The 19778-nt window shown below is 39.5% G+C and overlaps 3 protein-coding genes across 3 annotated transcripts in view; all 3 read left to right on the top strand.

The window, feature by feature from the left end:
• The first annotated feature begins 7763 nt into the window (after positions 1 to 7763).
• LOC309488584 (uncharacterized protein) lies at positions 7764 to 8954 on the top strand. The gene is made up of 6 exons (XM_082156820.1): positions 7764 to 7859; positions 7973 to 8134; positions 8253 to 8297; positions 8385 to 8477; positions 8603 to 8689; positions 8849 to 8954. Exons 1-6 carry the CDS (start codon positions 7833 to 7835, stop codon positions 8939 to 8941), a joined length of 507 nt encoding a protein of 168 aa, XP_082012946.1. The 5' UTR covers positions 7764 to 7832; the 3' UTR covers positions 8942 to 8954.
• Positions 8955 to 9492: 538 nt separating this feature from the next.
• Positions 9493 to 19778, top strand: part of LOC309487613 (uncharacterized protein) — a gene marked incomplete at its 5' end in the record, with an annotated part of 61926 nt that continues 51640 nt past the window's right edge. Inside the window, 3 exons of the mRNA XM_082155335.1 lie at positions 9493 to 9539; positions 9622 to 9780; positions 9856 to 9919. Of these exons, the coding sequence (XP_082011461.1) occupies positions 9493 to 9539; positions 9622 to 9780; positions 9856 to 9919 (270 nt within the window). The remainder of the gene's footprint in view (positions 9540 to 9621; positions 9781 to 9855; positions 9920 to 19778) is intronic.
• On the top strand, positions 16756 to 19778 carry LOC309488513 (uncharacterized protein). Its single transcript, XM_082156789.1, has 3 exons — positions 16756 to 16779; positions 16906 to 17090; positions 18305 to 19778. The coding sequence occupies exons 2-3, from the start codon at positions 16906 to 16908 to the stop codon at positions 19074 to 19076; spliced, it is 957 nt and encodes a 318-aa protein (XP_082012915.1). The 5' UTR covers positions 16756 to 16779; the 3' UTR covers positions 19077 to 19778.

Below are 19778 nucleotides of genomic sequence, written 5' to 3'. Positions count from 1 at the left end.
TACTGCGGCTGCGGATGCCATATGCCCCAGGAGCCTCTGAAAAAGTTTCAGTGGAACCGCACTCTTGTCCTCGAACTGACGAAGACAAGTCAGCAGTGACTGCGCGCGCTCGCTCGTAAGCTGCGCGCACATGGCGACCGAGTCGATCTCCATACCGAGAAAAGAGATCCTCTGCACGGGGCAGAGTTTGCTCTTCTCCCAGTTGACCCGAAGGCCCAGACGGACTAGGTGCCGGAGCACTAGGTCCCTGTGTTCGCAAACCTGGTCTCGAGAGTGAGCTAGGATAAGCCAGTCGTCGAGATAGTTCAGGATGCGAACCCCGTGTTCCCGAAGGGGAACAAGGGCTGCCTCGACGACCTTCGTAAAGACGCGAGGAGACAGGGCTAGCCCGAAAGGGAGAACCGCGTACTGGTATGCCTGCCCCTCGAAAGCAAACCGTAGAAACGGTCTGTGTCGAGGTAAAATGGAGACATGGAAGTAAGCGTCCTTCAGGTCGATCGCTGCAAACCAATCCTGCGGCCGCACACACTGGAGGATGTGTTTGGCCGTTAGCATCTTGAACGGCAGCCTGTGAAGGGAGCGGTTCAAGACGCGCAGGTCGAGGATTGGCCGTAACCCACCGGACTTCTTGGGTACAATGAAGTAAGGGCTGTAGAAGCCGGACTTCATTTCGGCTGGAGGGACAATCTCGATCGCACCCTTCGCCAGCAGGGTGACGACCTCCGCTCTCATGACAGGGGCATTGCCACCGACCATAGTGAAGCGGACTCCGCTGAAGCGGGGAGGAGATCGCGCGAACTGAATCGCGTAGCCGAGCCTGATGGTTCTCGCGACCCAGCGGGACAGTCTGGGAAGCTCTAGCCAGGCCTCCAGAAAGTGCACCAGCGGGGTCATACGAACCACAGACGTACCGTCGGTGGGGCAGCGAGGCGGAATGACCGGCACCGGCGAGGGTGGCATCGCGGCCCTGTGCGGGGGCACGGTCATTAACCGCGTCCTGCCAGAGGAGGCCAGGGGAGGGCGCGCGTCCCACGGGGGCGTGCTCTGGCAGGGGTCTGGCGACAGAGGGGGATGAGAGGAGCGTGGCCCGTGGGCGGCGCGTGCTGTCATCCCGCACCTCTGGGACAGAGGAGGGCGGCAGTGGCGGGACCCGAGGGTGGCGCGCACTGCGGCCCTCGGACTCTGTCGGCTCAGGATTGGGGAATTCAATTCTGTCTTCAACCACAACAGAGTACTGCTCGTCGTTGGACGAGCAGCGGGGAGTGGAGAACAAAAGATTCTCCCCCGGCCCTCCACCGGGGGAAGGAGTGGCCCTGCTACCAGCTCCTGGGACAGAATTGAAGCCAACCCTGAGCAGCCCGTCTCAGGAGCGCCGCTTGGCCTGGCGTTTAGCGGGCGGCGGGGCTGGAGAGGGCTGTGGCGCCTGCCTGCGGCTCCCTCCACAACGCGGCCCGGGTGAAGGTTGCTGCTGGGGCCGTGCGGGAGGGGCGGCCGCGGGAGGGCGCCCTCGGCGGCGAGCAGGCTGAGGATTCTGTGCCGACGGCTGAGCAGCGGAGCGTCGGGGCAGAATGTGCTTGATAGCCTCAGTCTGCTTCTGGGCGGTCGAGAACTGTTGGGCAAAATCCTCGACCGCACCGCCGAAAAGGCCGGCCTGGGATATGGGAGCGTCAAGCAGACGAGTCCGCTCGGGCTCACACATATCAACCAAGTTCAGCCAGAGATGTCTCTCCTGGACCACAGCTGTGGACATCACCAAACCCAGGGAGCGCGCGGTCACCTTCGTCGCTCGGAGAGCGAGGTCGGTGGCGGCGCGCAGCTCATCAACGAGCCCTGGGTCCGTCCTGCCCTCGTGCATGTCACGAAGCATCTGGGCCTGGTAGACCTGCAGGATGGCCATGGCATGCAAAGAGGCAGCTGCCTGTCCCGCCGCACTGTAAGACTTCGCCACGAGAGTGGACGAGAATCCACAGGCTTTGGACGGGTGCTTTGGACGGGATCACCACGTGATGAAGCGCCTGCCGGACACAGCTGCATCGCGACAGAACGTTCAACCGTGGGAATCCCAGTGTACCCACAAGCATCAGCTCTATCGAGGGGAGGAAAGGCGGAGAAAGCCGACGAACGATCGCGGGAAGACATGGGAGCCTTCCAGGACCGCGTGACTTCCTCATGCACTTCCGGGAAGAATGGTATTGGGGTTGGGCGGCGACGAATGTCAGCGGCCGCTCCCAAAAACCAATCATCCAGCCGCGAGCGCACTGGATCGGGCGGCGAGGACCACTCGAGCCCAATGGCCGCGGCTGCCCGGGAAAGCATGGCAGTCAGCTCGGGATCAGACTCGGGCAATGCTGGCACACCCGAGGGCGGCAACACAGCCGAATCCTCACTTCCCGAGGACTCATGCCCACCTTGTGATGCAGTGATCGACATTGCATCCTCCTGTGGAACGCCAAACGAAACGCGCGGGGCCTCCGTAGAGGGACCAGCGGTTTCGGTTTGCACGCTCGCGGGTACCAATGCTGAAGAGGGGTGTGTGGACCGTGGACGTGTCGGCGGTTTGTCCCACACAGATACCCTCAGGTCACCCTGGCCACCAGCTGAAGTACAGCCTCTCGGGGAGACCGTAGATCGGGGTGTGGATGAGGGGACTCTCGCTCTGATGAGCTCATTGAGTCTCGACCGCAGCATGGAGATGGTCATGTTCCCGCAATGAGAACATGAATCATCCACAAACGCTGCTTCAGCGTGATCAACGCCCAAACACGCTAAGCAGAGATTGTGCCCATCAGGAGAAAATACATCGCGACCACAACCAGAAGTGCACGGGCGAGACATCTTTAAAAAGACGTGCCACATGCAATGCTCTTTTTGTGAGAGGAAAACTCCGCGGATGTTGAAGCGAACAGGGAGAAATCACACTAACTGTCAGATCACTGACAAGATCAGCAGGGAAGTGTGCACTCGCTGAAATCGCCGTCACACCAACACCGGAGAGCTCGCTCGTCTCGAAGGAATGAGAAGAAATAACTCAGAATTTTGGCTTACAAGGAGTGGAGAAGTTCTCGGCTCCGAAGCGAAAACATATCTGCATTGTGCCAGCGTACTTCCTTATATACCCCCTGCGGCGGGCGGAGTTACGCTATGCAAATTCCGCAGACCCATGGCATTTCATTGCCATTGGCTCGTTTTATATACTCGAAGGTGATAGGCTTCTAAGCGAAACCCCAATCGTCGTCATCCGACGTAACTCGGAGTGACCACGAAAGGGAACTGCTTATCAGTGGCTCTGTTTACATTCCTGTTCGGGACACACTGCTTCAAGGGTGTGCAGTAAGTTGGAGCCGTTTGAAAGCTCAATGATCAAACTAGGCAAAGAGAGTGTTTTAATTGTGGTCAGCGGGGCCATTTAGCCCGTAATTGTAAATGGACACTCAGAAAAGAAAGTTAAAGGAAAGTGGATAGATGGAAGTCGTAAGAAGATTGAAGGTTAAAAGAAGGTTGAAAGATTTAAGTCGGGAATCCTTTTGAAGGAAAGAGCTGCTGAACAAAGGTTTTATTAAGCAGAATGGGCAACAATTATATATATAATATATATTATAGGATTGAGGAATACAGGTTGATGTAAAATGACAGATAATGACAAAATATGAGTTGCTAAATGTAAAATGTGTAGAAATGCATCTGATTAAACAAACAGCTTGTTAGTGTTTTGAACGTGGATGGAATAGTGTTGACCATGAAAGAACTAGGAGCTGATGTTTTGCTTTAAAAAGATAAGCTTGTAAATGGCTGAAACAGTTTGCTTATTGAATCTGGTGTGTGCTGTGGCTGAAACGGCCAGTGCGACAGAGACACGATCTGAGTGAAAATTTGTAATGTCTAAAATTCCCTGATGTGGGCAAAAGACAAATATGAAATATGGTTGTTGGAAAATACATGTAAATTCTGGCAAAGATGCCTAACGCTGGGCTAGAGTTAAAAGATGGTAGATAAAGTTTGATTTTAGAAGTTTATGAGAGTGCAGTGTTCCAGTCCTAAATGCTTCAGGGTCTCTCTCTCATTCAATGTCAGCTAAAAGCTGTTAGTGCACCAGATTAATGCATTTATCTTTAAAATGTACACATTTTCTTCCAGGGGGGCATGCCCCCCGACCCCCCTAGGGGTACCGAGCTCCACCCACAAACACAGGCTATATGATGGTCTATGAAAAATACAAATTTCATTATCTTATTATTAAAATGCATGATCAGGATTTTACCACTTCCGCCTAGTTTTGAGCCAGGAAAAACCCTGCATGTGCAATATAAAGTAATGAACATCGTTCTTTCTTTCTGTTTTATTGCTTTAAAAATAAATAGCATATTAAGCCAATTAAGCAAAAACCTGTCAACAAAAGTCTGAAAAAAACTGGTATTACACTTGACATTCTGTCCCCCTCACTTTTGAAATGATGGCTACGCCCCTGCCGCCTACAGTCGTAGGCCGAGCAAGATAGCCGGTGTGCCGCGCAGCTGTGCTAATGGCGGACAAACAACTAAAACTGCCAATTTCTCGAGTGGCACCTGCTCATACAACAAAGACAGGTAAACGGAAAAAGACCGATGACGATAAACAAGCCCGTCGGAGCCCATTTACTCAGTGTCAAAACTCTGGCCGCATAACATAGGCTACAGATAAAATGTCACGCACTGTGCAAAGCAACAATAGAAACCTGCTAATTCACTGGCTTGTCATGTTGCTGAAATAATGTACTAGCAAACCTTATTTAGCATTACACATCGCTAGAATAATTACTTACATACTTTAACGTTACCATTATATTATTTTGCTAGCTATTTATAACTTATAGAAAGAGTGCAATGTTATGAAGTTACATTACATGTAGGGATGCACCGATCCACATTTTTTCACTTCCGATCCGATCCCGATACCTGAATTTGGATATCGGCCGATACCGATACTATTCCGATACCAGAGCTGTGTTTGCTTTAATATTATTATTATCATTATTGTTTATTTTATATGATGCTGAAATAAACTCCTCTCTCAACAGGCAAGTATGATATGTAGGCCTACATATTTATGCATGTATGGTAAGTATAAGGTCAGAAAAGGAAGTCAGAAAAACAGTAAATCCTGTTAACAGGAAAAATCCCATTCTGAAAACAAATATGCAACTGTAGGTCATGTCAATATTTATTACATTCCCAAAATGTCAAATACTTGAGTCTTGAAATATAAGAAAAGTGCAAGTGTAAACATCTTACACACACACACTATCTAAAGGGTGATCCTCGCTCCGATGCTGTAACTCTCTCGATGAATGCTCGATCAACATCAGCCATGTTGCAAACAGACAAGCGGATTTCGCCTCAGACGCGCGTCAATTTCGCTTCAAACTTTTGCTTTTTGCGAGCATCAATTTCGCTCTGGGCGCGCGAATGGATTCAAAATATTCAAGCGTCCAACTAATTTGACGCGCTATTCGCGTTTGGTGTGAACGCACAGTAACGTGGTGTTTTTTAAATGTTTGATTGCATTCGTTGTGTTGTACGACGCGAGGGAGCTTCAACGAGCTCTGAATTACGGCTTTGCAAACATTGCATTTTGCTGTCTTGCTCTGCGGTGTTTCCAGTGTGAAGAATTTCCACACAGCGGCCGCAAACTGCGGAATGGATTTCCTGAGCGGTGGCGTGTCTCATAACTCTGTGTCTCATTGAGCCGCGCCTCCGTTCAGGAAATCCATTCCGCAGTTTGCAGCCAGCTAGCAGACTAACCGGCGGGAATCACTTTTGGAGTCATTTCAGCAGACAACGTTAAAGCGCAGACATGACTCAAGGATATCGGATATCTCCGCAGGTTGGATCGGGAAAATCCGATACGTGAATTACGCTGGTATCGGTCCCGATACCGATACTGGATCGGATCGGCCCCATCCCTAATTACATGTATTGCAAAATACATAATGATTTGAGGACCAAGTTTGTAGTCAAAGTATGGGCAGGCCATAGTCAATGTAAAGCATATTGTTGATGTTTCATCCCTACCAGTGAACTGTTTATCCGCCGTCATCAGTGGCCCTGCATGTTTACTAGCCTGCGCATTCGCGGCAGGCTCCGTTGTGGGGGAGGAGCTGTGGAGGGAGGGCTGTAGCGCACCAGAGAGCGAGGGGGAGTGACCTGTAGCTGTGCTTGTTCAAATTTTCAGGCTAAGTCAACGTTTTCTAAAAGTTCCCTACTGCAGCTTTAAGTTACATTTCTGTACAAATATTTAAGTAAAAATTCACAATTTGATTGATGCCATGCATTTTTATTGTACTTCAATTAAATACATGACAGAATGAACCTTACAAATTTCATTCTTTAGGTGCATCTGGCAATCCCTTTCAAAGCTCATTGTCATACTCTGCCTTTGCTCCATGGATGGGGCAACATACACGCACCAGTGACACCCTACCGAAAACTGAAGTTTTCAAAGGGCTATCCTTCAGTGACAGGGCCAGCAGCAGTCGTGTTGCAAAGGACATCTATGAGGACCAAATTTTACAAATTCTCGATGCAAAATCGGTAAAGTACAATGTACATTGTTTTCTTACATTCACATTAACATGCAACACATTACCTAAAAATACTGCCTTCCTAAACATTGATTAATGTAAATGATCATTTGATCAGCCAAAAAAGGATGACCTGATTAAAGCCTGCAATGTCCTCGGAGTGTCAGCAAGTGGATCCATCGCTGACATGATAAACAGACTTGAGGAGCTTCTCCTTTATAAGAATGTTTATCCTCAAATGTTTGAGAAACTCAAAAAAGCTGGAGGTAAGATGGGTTTTGTTACTCTTTGGCATGTATATAATTTATAGTAGGGAACAATATATTAGAAATGTTCTTTTGTAATACAATATCTTTTTGGTTAAAATAACCTACTCTGTTCCAAATATTTGTTGTAATACAGGTGGAGTTTTACACATGAGATGCACCCACGGAGTGGTCTACTATGCATCACCTTTATGGTGGCAGGAGTCCGCTCGGGACCATGGGGATGCCTTGTTGAGTTTCAAACACCCTCCCACTGTGTACATATGTGACATTGCTGGACATGTTGCCAGACATGTAAACAATCGCACACAGCAGCGATTTTTCCAGCCACATGATGTATGTGAGCCAACAGAGGCAAACATATCATTGGCTTCTGCTGGCAAATTGAGGGTACATCCTGACTGGGTTAACAACATCAAGATGAAAGCAAGACTCAACTCAGAATCCTCAACAATGGACAGTTTCTTACAAGCACATCCAGAAACTGGAACATCAGACCGCTTCTCCTTTTATGATAGGTTCCACCAAAAGAACCAAAAACGACCAGAGGAGAAATTGCGGAGTCTGAAAATAATCCCTGAACTGGCTTCTCTTATCAACACTTCAGAAGACGAACAAGTGAATAGGGAGCTGTCCTCAAGCCGGTATTCATTGTGCCAGATGAGAGATACACACTACATGTTTTCATTACGCCTGTACTTCCATCTACACAATACCAGGAAAAACTCTGCATTTTTTAAAGAAATGCAGAAACGTACAGAGGAAAACATATACCTAGGACTACAGGGAAAACTGATGTGTGGGCAAAAAGGTAATAATGTGAAATTTGAAGTAATGTGTGCGGTTACACATTTTCATTATAGCGAATCTGTAATATTTACTGTGGAGTAATGTATTCATAAATAATAGCAGAAACAAACACACGACCAATGGAAGAACAGGGCAGAGATCCACATGGCCCAACAAAATTTGACAAATTGCCTGAGGAGGGGAAGAAGTTTTCTGTGGCAATGTTCCCCATTGAGCAGATGCACAAGGTAACAACATTGGAATTTTCACACCAATGACAACCATGAACAACAATAAGAAATTGAACAGTACTATCAACATATACGCTTAATAGTAATTCGTTGTACTTTCTCATCATTAGGAGACAATCTCCAAACTGTACGCTGTAAAGAGGAAAGAAGATGATGTCATTGCCAGGATTTCTCGCTTTGCCATTTTATTTCTGAAGGACCTGAAATCTGTTCTCCCCCCTCATCTGTTGAGTGACACAAGCAGTATAGCAATGCCTTGGCTAACTGATAATGTAAGTATGAAATGCTATAAAACATTATAAAAGTTGTCTTATCCATAAATTTAATATTTATTTTGTGTCACCCCATACTGTATATAACAATAAAAAACGTTTTTGTTGTTGTTGAAAGGCTGTCAATTGCCGCATTGCTCAACTTGCGGAAGAGACTAAGGATGTAAGTTATTCAAACAGAACATATGACTTACCTGTGACATTAATAGTTTGTTATATAAAGACTAAAACCTGTGATTTTGCCTTCCAGGTTCTGGCTCTGAACACAGACACGTTTATTCTATGGCACAGAGATTGGCAGAGTAATGCAACAGTGTCAGACGAGCACTTGAAAGTTCTTGGGGTATTTAAAAAAATGTGCAGTACAAAATGCACATATTTTTCAGCATAAGCATCAATACTAATAGTTTGACATAATAGTGTCATAAATGTCTCAGAAGTGAATGTTTACAGTTTTCTTCATTTCAGAATGCTTCAGATCTCCAGAAAATAATTTTTCCAAGGATTGTTGGACCTGGAGATAACCCAGAGATGGGATGCCACTTCATTCTTTGGGTAAAAACAAATGATATACTAATGAAATATTACTAGTTTTACTAGTAACTATTACCCATTTTTCCAGCTTTAGGCTGCTTTAAACTGGACCACTATTTCATATCACAGTAGCCATTGCTTTTTCATATGTAAAATATGTTATTTATTTTTACTTAACAGGTTTTTGACATGACTACAAAAAACATTAGACTTTATGACAACACAAGTCAATATCTGACAATATCCGACCTCGACATGGAAATTCTGAAGTAAGACTTTCTTACTGTAATTCTTTTTACACACTATTTCATGTAATTACAAATTGTGCCCAATGTATAATGATTTGTAAATAATAAATTATAAAAAAAATTCAGAGATGCTTTTAGAAATATCGCATCCTTAGAAGATTGGACTGTGTCCAGTCCAAAGCAATGGAACAGAGATGATGGAAGGAACTGTGGTGTTTTCGTATGCACAGTGAGTTAACTGTTTTTATATAAATGCATTATGTTGATTTTGTTTATATATTTTGTGAAATATTTTTTATATGTAACTGTGACTGATTCTGTTAAATCGTTTTTGGACTAGATGGCAGAGATGGAAGCTAAAAATATTAAAATGTGCCAGGAAATTCTGCACAATGAGCAGATGGCATATCTTCGTCTTTACCTCGTGCATGGTGAAAAATCTGCAACCAGAGGTATTGCTGGGAATTTTAAAAAAACTTTACAGTTTACAGGGTTTGCCAAGCTTAACATGAAAAAAATTCCTAGGACTTTCCACCTGAGGTTAAAGCAGTCCAGAGTGCAACAAAAAACAGCTGTATGGCCCAGGATTTTGAACTCTGCATGTACCAAAAATATCGATCAAAGTATGTAATGACTTTTTCATTTCCATTTGGTCTACAGTTTTGATTAAGCAGTTACTCATTGTTATCATGTATCTGTCTGCAGAGTGATGCACCCACAAATCAAGTCACTGGGCTGGATTCAGTGTGACCTTTGCCAAAAATGGCTGCACGCTGACTGCGCTGGCATCAATCTTGAAGTGGTCACAGCAGAAACATCATTCAGCTGTGGATGTGACACTAAACATGTGCATACCTTTGAGAAGTATGTTTTACCTTAACTTATATCTTTTGCATAATAAATTACAATACAGCTTTTAATGCCACTTTGATTTTACAGAACATTGGCACTCTTGGAGCAGGGCTGGTTGGTTGACATGGTAATAGAGGATCAAGAGATCTTGGTAAATATTAACAATTACTAAGCAAACCATTTTACTACTTATATCCTAGCTGTATCATTCCCATTGATAAATACAGTGCAAATAGTTCCGTCTCTTTGGATAAAAGGGAAGTGGAAATAAAAATCAATAATAGGCTGAACTGTACCATGATAATATGTCCGTAACGTTTAGACTACCACTCTCGTCTTTTATTTACATCAAAAGGTAGGTAGGCGTGTGTGACATAAGTAGGCTATAAATAATTTTGAAAATTGAATAGAAACAAAATTTATATTTATGAATGTAAGCATGTGTAGCCTACTCAGTTCACATGAAAAGAAAGAGACAGAAAAGAGAGAAGCTAGAATCAGTGAACGTACATTAATACTGACAAAATTACCAGGTTTGGGATTAATTAAAATCACGTCGGTTGAAGAGCACGGCATACCTTTAAAATGTTATTAGTGTTATTATAAAACGAATAAAATTTCATTACATACTGAATTGGTCGATGTTTCTCTGAGTTATCTTTATTATGTTGGCTTAAGAAAGCCAGCATATATTTAAACATTATTATTATTATTATTATTATTATTATTATTATTATTATTGTTATTTATTATTATTATGAGAAATTGACTCCGCCTAGAACTTTAATGCTTCACCAAATTCAGCTCAGACCTTCAGACTGGTCTGACTCGCTTATATCTTTTCTAACTGGTCAGACTTACTTTCCCAAAAAATCCATTGACTTGCGTTATCTGAGCAATGAAGGCCGTACTACTTAATGCTGTCCACTAGAGGGGGCGACAGGATGTGTTTTCTACTTTTTCCCTGTTTGCATTAGTTTAAATGACAAATAAATGCATGAATTTCATTCATAAATAGGCCATATCTGTGTATCCACTCTCAATTTTATTTTAAGATATTGTTATTCACACTGGTTTTTGCATTTAATGTTTGTCATCTGGAACTTTTATTTGTCATGAGCTCTAAGATGTAGCCTACTAGAAAAAAAATATGATTCAACAACACAAACTCTGTTTTTACTCAGCAAATTTGTTTTCCTTTCAAGTAGGCTATAGCCTACAAGTCATCCTGCTTTTTGCCATGGCTTTCCATACTGCCCAGAATAAACAATATTTTCTCCACACAAGATGTTTAAAAAATCTGCATGTAGTTTTTGTGAAGACGAGCATATATCTTACAAAGGTTCCAGTTCTGTTTATGTTCCTAAATGTATATAGGCCTAACACATTTAAACATCTATCTATCTATCTATCTATCTACAGTAACATGTATTACGTAATCATATTTTTTTATATTACAAGTAATGCATTACAATAACGTGCATTACGAAATCAGATTACTTTTTGATCTAACAAGTAAAGTAATGACAAGTCACATACATTATGTAATCACATAACTTTTTTGATGTCAATGAAAATTACATTCTAATAATACAAATACATTTATTTACAGTCAAAAAAGTCACTGCAGATTAAGTATTTTCAAAAACAATATTCACAGTATAAGTATGAACTGTAGCTGAAATATAGCCATTGATGCATGAGGTCCACTATAGTGGACAGATGATTAATCAGATTTTTCTCCCAATCTAAAACCCAAACTTGGAAAATGTAACTGTGATAGGACTCATTAGATATTGCTTGATGCTGCAATATATATTTTTTTACCTACAAGAGTCTCCTAGGACAGAAGGAATGGGTGGATATTCCAGAGCAACTTGGCATGTCTGACTGACACTTGGCCATCTTGGTTTGGAGGGGGAAAAAATCAAAACACAACGGCTTGCCACTTGGTTGCAATGTATAGGATGATGCATCAGGGTCCAAAATGCTTTTTTAATAGCTGTCCACTGTAGTGACCACTATGCATGAAAGGGTTAATTCATTATATGTTTTTTTTACATTAAAGTTTTAGTATTATAGCCCAAATAATTTGCTGTTTAGCACGAACAATGTCATTTCCACCACAACCTGTCTTTACCACCACAATGAACACCGTGGTGGAAATGACTGTGGTGGAAATTACATTTCCCCCTTTCTCTCTAAAATATCATGCTATGTTAGCCTGCTAATATTAGTTTTAGAGTTAAGCATTAAATATACACAAATTACTCATTATTAAATTAAATTTCTCCAGTTATTTGTAGGTCCATGTGAAATATGAGCCGTTTGGAAATGACGACTAATAAACATACTCTCAGTTTTAGTCATATTTACCTTGATTTTTCTTCTTTTCATTACCCCCTAAAGAGGTCACCCTTTCACCCAGCCTTGTGTTCCACTGTGGGGTTTCTGTTGCTATGGTTACTAAGTATACAAACCTAAAACAATGATCCCAGGATTCTATTTTGTACAGTGTGGTGGAAATGACAGTGAACCCAACACTGTTAGCAATTGATGTAATTTTTACAATAAAATTTACAACAACATATTGTATTCATGTTTTTATTGTAAATACAAATGCATGATGGGAAATTTATGGACAGTCCTGTAATATTGTTGTAACTACACTGTAGAAGCATTATTTTACAGCCACCGCATAGCATTGTGGGATTGCTGCGATTTGAATTTTGAAATTGCGCGGTACCGTGGCGGCCAACGGCACCAGAATCAAACACTTTTGGAAGAAGCAGCTTTTGGAAGGAACACATCTCAGGTATGAAACGTTAACATGAAATCTATTTTTATAAGTCTATGGATATATTAATACCGGTCATATGAGTGGTGATTGTTTCGTTTGGTTTTATTTCAGTGACATTAGCTTCTGTGACGTTCGCCCCGACTCGACTCGCTCACTCCCGGTAAAACAACACCATGAACTGACCGCGGTGAAGTGGCGTCTTCTTACTCAACCCATACGGAAAAAAGTTACCACATGCAGCTACAAGGTACGAGATATTCACAATTTTTCGCTTGGTATATTTCAGTAACATTAGCTAGAGTAATGTTAGATATAACGTTAGCTCAACTCGCCCCGCTCCCTCCCGGGTAACGACGTTATAAACCTGAACTGACCGCGGTGAAGCGGCGTCTTCTTTAAGTTACTCAATCCATAAAGAAAATGGTAACGTTACCACATGCTATGGCAAGCCGTTTTAACATTTAATCATTTAAACCGACTAGTCTCTATTTTCATGCTACTAGTACTTATTTTTTAGATACTAGTATCTATTCCATTAAGTACTAGTGTTTATTCATTAGCTACTAGTGCTTATTCTTTAGGTACTAGTGCCTATTCTTTAGATACTAGTGCTTATTCTTTAGGTACTAGTACTTATTCAATAGATACTAGTACTTATTCATTAGATACTAGTACTTATTCATTAGATACTAGTACCTATTAAATAGATACTAGTACTTATTCATTAGATACTAGTACTTATTCATTAGATACTAGTTCTTATTTATTAGATACTAGTACTTATTCATTAGTTACTAGTACTTATTATTAGGTACTAGTACTTATTCATTTGATACTAGTACCTATTAAATAGATACTAGTACTTATTCATTAGATACTAGTACTTATTCCAATAGTGACTAGTAACTATTCTTTTGTTACTAGTAACAAATAAAAAAAATTGCCATTGACTTCTATGGGGATCTGTCATTCAGATATCAACTATTCAGTTCTGACTAGTATGTATTCCAATTGTGACTAGTACATATATATTAGATACTAGTAGTTATTTATTAGGTACTAGTACTTATTTTTTAGATACTAGTAACTATTACTAGATACTAGTATGTATTCAATAAACACTAGTACTAAGTCATTAGATACTAGTACCTTTTAAATAGATACTAGTACCGATTAAATAGATACTAGTACTTATTCATTAGATACTAGTACTTATTCAATAGATACTAGTACTTATTCATTAGATACTAGTACTTATTCATTAGATACTAGTACCTATTAATTAGATACTAGTACTTATAAATTAGCTACTAGTACTTATTCAATAGATACTAGTACCTATTTATTAGATACTAGTATTTATTCCGAATGTTACTAGTAAGATTTTTTATTTTACTAGTCACAACTGCTTTTTTACTCGTCTTATGTTATGACTAGTCAGAAATGCCACTGGATAGTTCAATTAAAAATCTTACTAGTAAAATAAAAAATCTTACTAGTAACATTTGGAATAAATACTAGTATCTAATAAATAGTTACTAGTATCTATTGAATAAGTACTAGTAGCTAATTTATAAGTACTAGTATCTAATTAATAGGTACTAGTATCTAATGAATAAGTACTAGTATCTAATGAATAAGTACTAGTATCTATTTAATAGGTACTTGTATCTATTTAAAAGGTACTAGTATCTAATGACTTAGTACTAGTGTTTATTGAATACATACTAGTATCTTATGGCAAGCCGTTTTAGCTTAAATTGTACCCAGCGTTACTCGTCGTAATTGCATTTTTACTAGTAAGAATTCAATTAGAGAGCTCTACAATTCAATTCTTACTAGTAGCAATTACAATTAGAGAGCTCTCCAATTCAATTATTACTAGTAAAAACTGATTTAGAGAGCTCTCTAATTGAATTATTACTAGTAAGAATGCAATTGTAGAGCTCTGTAATTATATTAAAGAGCTCTGCAATTGCATTCTTACTAGTAAGAATTCAATTAGAGAGCTCTCTAAATCAGTTTTTACTAGTAAGAATTACAATTAGAGAGCTCTTTAATGCAATTATTACTAGTAAAAACTGATTTAGAGAGCTCTCTAATTGAATTCTTACTAGTAAGAATGCAATTGCAGAGCTCTTTCATGTAATTACAGAGCTCTACAATTGCATTCTTACTAGTAATAATACAATTAGAGAGCTCTCTAATTGTAGTTTTTACTAGTAATAATTGAATTGTAGAGCTCTCTAATTGAATTGTTACTAGTAAGAATGTAATTGCAGAGCTCTCTAATTCAATTAGATCATAGTAAAAACTGAATTAGAGAGCTCTACAATTCAATTCTTACTAGTAAGAATTACAATTAGAGAGCTCTTTAATGCAATTATTACTAGTAAAAACTTGTATTCATTAGATGCAAAAAAACAAATTACACCCATTTCCTACTTTTCAAAATAAAAGCCCCTTTAGGCGTGGTTAGACATTACTATATTATATAACAAATTGCATTCATATTACTGTTACATTATGATGACTGGGATGTAGCCTAGGAGCCAACATCTTCAACCATGTTTTTAATTGGAAAACATATATGTGCCTGCTGCCTGGTATAACCTGTGTTCTTTCAAAGACGCATGCGCGTCACTTTTGAATGTTTTGTCTCAGGTCACGCGTTTATATCCGGTGCCGCCAACAGAGAACATAAATGGAGGCGTTATCCGTGATTAATGCAGTCAGAAGAAAGATTTTATCTATCAAACGAAATTTTATTCGTGGGAACTGTACGCTTTATGATTTAAGTGTGATCGACTCGTTGCTTAACAATATACAGAGAATAAGCCAAGATGATTTGGAGAAATACAATGATCTCCTTGACAGTCTACGGGTATTACGGACAGCCATCACATCGAGGCATCAGCAAGTCCTTTCCACCACTGCCCCGCTCATACGAACAGGTATGTCTACATCGGTCTACATACACAATCAATATATATATATACACACACTACCGTTCAAAAGTTTGGGGTCAGTAAGATTTTTAATGGTTTTTAAAAAAGAAGACAAAAACTTGACAAACAAATTAGTATCTTCTGCTCAACAAGCCTGCATTTATTTATTGTGAAATATTATGACAATTTAAAATGACTGTTTTCTATTTTAATATATTTTATTAAATGTTTTATTAATTTAATATAATTTATTCCTGTGATCAAAGCTGAATGTTCAGCATCATTACTCCAGTCTTCAGTGTCACATGATCCTTCAGAAATCATTATAATATGAGGATTTGATGCTCAAGAAACATTCATTATTATTATCAATGTTTAACACAGTTGTGTACAATTTTTTTGTAATTTTTTTTTGATTAATAGAAAGTTCAAAAGAACAGCATTTATTTAAACTGAAACTTTTGAACGGTAGTGTTTAATGTTACAAAAACTTTAGATTTCAGATAAATGCTGTTCTTTTGAACTTTTTTTTCATCAAAGAATTTTGAAAAAAAATTGTACACAACTGTTTTCAACATTGATAATAATGAGAAATGTTTCTTGAGCATCAAATCCTCATATTAGAATGATTTCTGAAGGATCATGTGACACTGAAGACTGGAGTAATGATGCTGAACATTAGCTATGATCTCAGGAATAAATTACACTTTACTGTATATTCACATAGAAAACAGCTGTTTTAAATTGGAATAATATTTCACAATATTACTGTTTTTGTTTGTATTTTTAATCAAATAAATGCAGCCTTGGTGAGTAGAAGAGACTTCATTTAAAAACATAAAAAATCTTACTGACCCCAAAGATTGTATATCTTTAGATTATGTATTTTTAAATTGTTATATGACATCCATAACATATTCTGGTAAATAAACCTTAAATCTGTATTTAACTATAGTGTTTTGCCACATGTTCAATTCTGTTTTGTGAAGGAATAATTCAGTTTGTTTTGTTGTACTTTATGCAATAGGTTCAAGGGGTAGACCAAGCTTAGACGTGACCAGGGAACAACTGCAGCTGTTGCTTAAACAGGGGTTCAAAGCCAAGGCCATGGCAAGGATGCTTGGATGCTCAACCTCCTACATGTACCACAAACTCCGTGCCCTGGGTATACGAATGAGGGACCGATTTACCCAAATTGATGATGATGATCTAGAGCAGTGTGTACAAAGTCTTCATGGACAGTATCCCAAATCAGGTTATGAGGTACATTTTGTTGGCCTGTACATACCTTTACTTTCTTACAATTTTTTTTTTTGAAAATAAAAAATCATTGTTTCTAATCAACCATGAACAAGCACTCTGTTTTCACAAGTTTCTGTTTTAAAACAGATGATGCAAGGATACCTGTCAGCTGAGGGGATACATGTACCAAGACAACGTGTGCGTAAAATGCTCAGTAAAATTAACCCAGCAGCAGCAGCTGAACGGTGGAGCTGTGCTGTTGCAAGACGGACATACTTTGTCCCGCTTCCAAACAGTCTTTGGCACATAGATGGGCACATGCGGCTTATAAGGTATTAACTGAAACGTTTTGTCTGTGCACTTAAATCCATTGTACATTCACTTTCTCACTCATACACACATTTTAAACACTCTCACTCTCTTACAGTTGCAAGTTGCAACACACAATCTCTCTCACTCACATTTTGTCGAAACACACTCAGAAACTATATGTTTCTGTCACATATAGTTATGGTCAAAAGTTTGCATACACTTTGCAGAATGTGCAAATGTTATAATTTAACACAATTAAGTGCTAGAAAAAATTTGCATTTCTCTCTTTTTTTTTTTTTTTTACTGCCCCAAATAAGCTATTTCACATAACAGTTTGCATGAGTATACATGTTTACATCTGTATACTAGGGCTGCGCAATATATCAAAATGATCTAAATATCGCAAATTTATATATCATGATATGCATATCGCAACAGCTTGCAATAACTGGGGTCATGAACAAAAGAAAGAGAAAATCACTCACTGCTCTTGGCTGAATAACTTTTGTAGCTTTAATAAGAATCAGTATACTACATACTGTATATTTAATTCATACAGTGAAAACTAAGCAGTGTTTTATTTTTACATTTGATTATTCAGTTTCTGTTGTTAAATAACCCTAATGTAGGATAACCTGAAACCCTAAACCCCATGGTTTACACTGATGTTAAAATAACACCTCTTATGCCACAGTAAAACACTGCTGTTCACTTTCAGAAGTTGTAGGGGTGTTTTCTAGTCACAAAAAGAATGTGAAACACGCATGTAGGTTATATCATTTAAAATATATTTTAAAGATAATTTAAGTTATTTTACACACTTTAAGCATTATCGTATCGCATATTGCATTATTTAATGAGTTTATTGCAATTTTCTTCAATATCGTGCAGCCCTACCGTATACTCGAGACAAAATTGCTGGATTTATAAAACCATTCTAAAGTTCACATATACACTTTGATTCTTAATATTCTGTTGTTACCTGGATTTTTCACATTCTTTGATGGGTTAAATAAGGGACTAGTAAACAACTAAGCAGTAAAACTGCCTATAGTACACAAATTCTCCAGGTCCTGCAGATTCATGCATGATTTTGAGATCCAACATTTTACACTGAAGACAATCAAGGGACTTGTTCACAACTATTACAAAATGTGAAAACATTAACTGTTGTTCAAAAAGGGGGTGTAAACAAGTTTTTTGCTAAATTGAATAATTTAATTTATATACACAGATGGGGAATAGTGACACACGGAGGGATCGATGGACACTCTCGAGTCATCACTTACCTAAGAGCAAACCTTGATAACACTGCTTTGACAGTGTTGGCCAGTTTTGTTGGAGCAACATTTCAGTATGGACTTCCATCCAGAGTGAGGTCTGACAGTGGTGGAGAAAACACTCAGGTTGCTTTGCTTATGAATTTGATTTATGGTGATGAACGGAGGAGTCACATCACTGGAAGATCTGTACACAACCAGCGTATCGAAAGGCTCTGGAGAGATGTTTTTACCCAGGTAATTCAATACTTTTACCACCTGTTTTATTCCTTTGAGGATGAGCAAATTCTGGATCCAGACAATGACATACACAGATTTTCTGTACAACAAGTTTACCTGCCAGTCATTCAGGAAAGATTGGACACTTTCAGAGCAGCATGGAACGGTCACAGGCTACGTACTGAATCAAATCGTACACCCAACCAGATATGGATGGAAGGTATGGTTGCGAACCGTCAACAGGACACAACAGCCATTAACAACGTTTTCAGCAGAGACCCATACAATGAAGAACTTGAGACCATGCTGGGGCGATATGGAGTCCAGCTTACTCAGTTGGAAGTTAATCAGGATGCCCTCGAAAGAGCTGTAGTGGTTACTCAACCACAAATTAACTTGCATCACAGACAATGGCAAATACTTAAAGATACACTGATAAGAATTACTGACCTGAAGGAAAAATATATGACTTGCTGCAGAGAAATTTCCAGATTCTTACAAGATTAGGTTAAAAATATGTATAACTAGACCATTCAGCCATCAAGTTAAAACACTGTAGAGTGTGTGAGATTTATACAGTACAGTACTATTAGGCCTGTTTATCAAAATGCATTACTTTATTTGTTCACTTGTAGAAATACATTTGAAACTCTTTTTACAATAAAACAAATGCATTGTAGTTCTTCAAAATCATTGCTTTCAGAAAGGTTTTTCAAAACCCCATTTCTGTTCTATAACAGGAAAATAGACATTTTATATACTTCCCCTAACCTGTGAGAACAACAGATAACCAGATTGCGAACAATAGGTCTAGGTGACTGTAAATAAAAAAGCCAGCATAAAGCCATTGTAGTTTTTCAAAATCACTTTTTTCAGAAAGGTTTTTCCAAAACTTCAGCATCGTTTTAAAAAAAAAAGAAAAAAATGAAATGCTGTAGTAATTTTAGATATAAACTTCTCCTAAACTGCAAGAAATTAACAGAAAACCAATTTAACAATAGGTCTAGAAGCTCCATGTGACTTCAGAAGAAATGTATTAAAGTGACGAACTGATTAAGTAAATTAGTCTCCAAACATCACAATTTGACCCTTTTATGGCACTCTAAAAATGAGTCACGTCATTCTTATGGAATACCAAAGGTTGGAGCCTGCATTATTCCGTCAGTCATGTATGTTTTGAAGTCATCATAACTGTTGTGAAGTGGCAGT

This window comes from Leuciscus leuciscus, assembly GCF_965113295.1.
Source record: "Leuciscus leuciscus genome assembly, chromosome: 23".
Classification (NCBI taxonomy): domain Eukaryota; kingdom Metazoa; phylum Chordata; class Actinopteri; order Cypriniformes; family Leuciscidae; genus Leuciscus; species Leuciscus leuciscus.
Note: the sequence above shows the minus strand (reverse complement) of the source record. Positions and strands in the feature narration are given on the sequence as shown.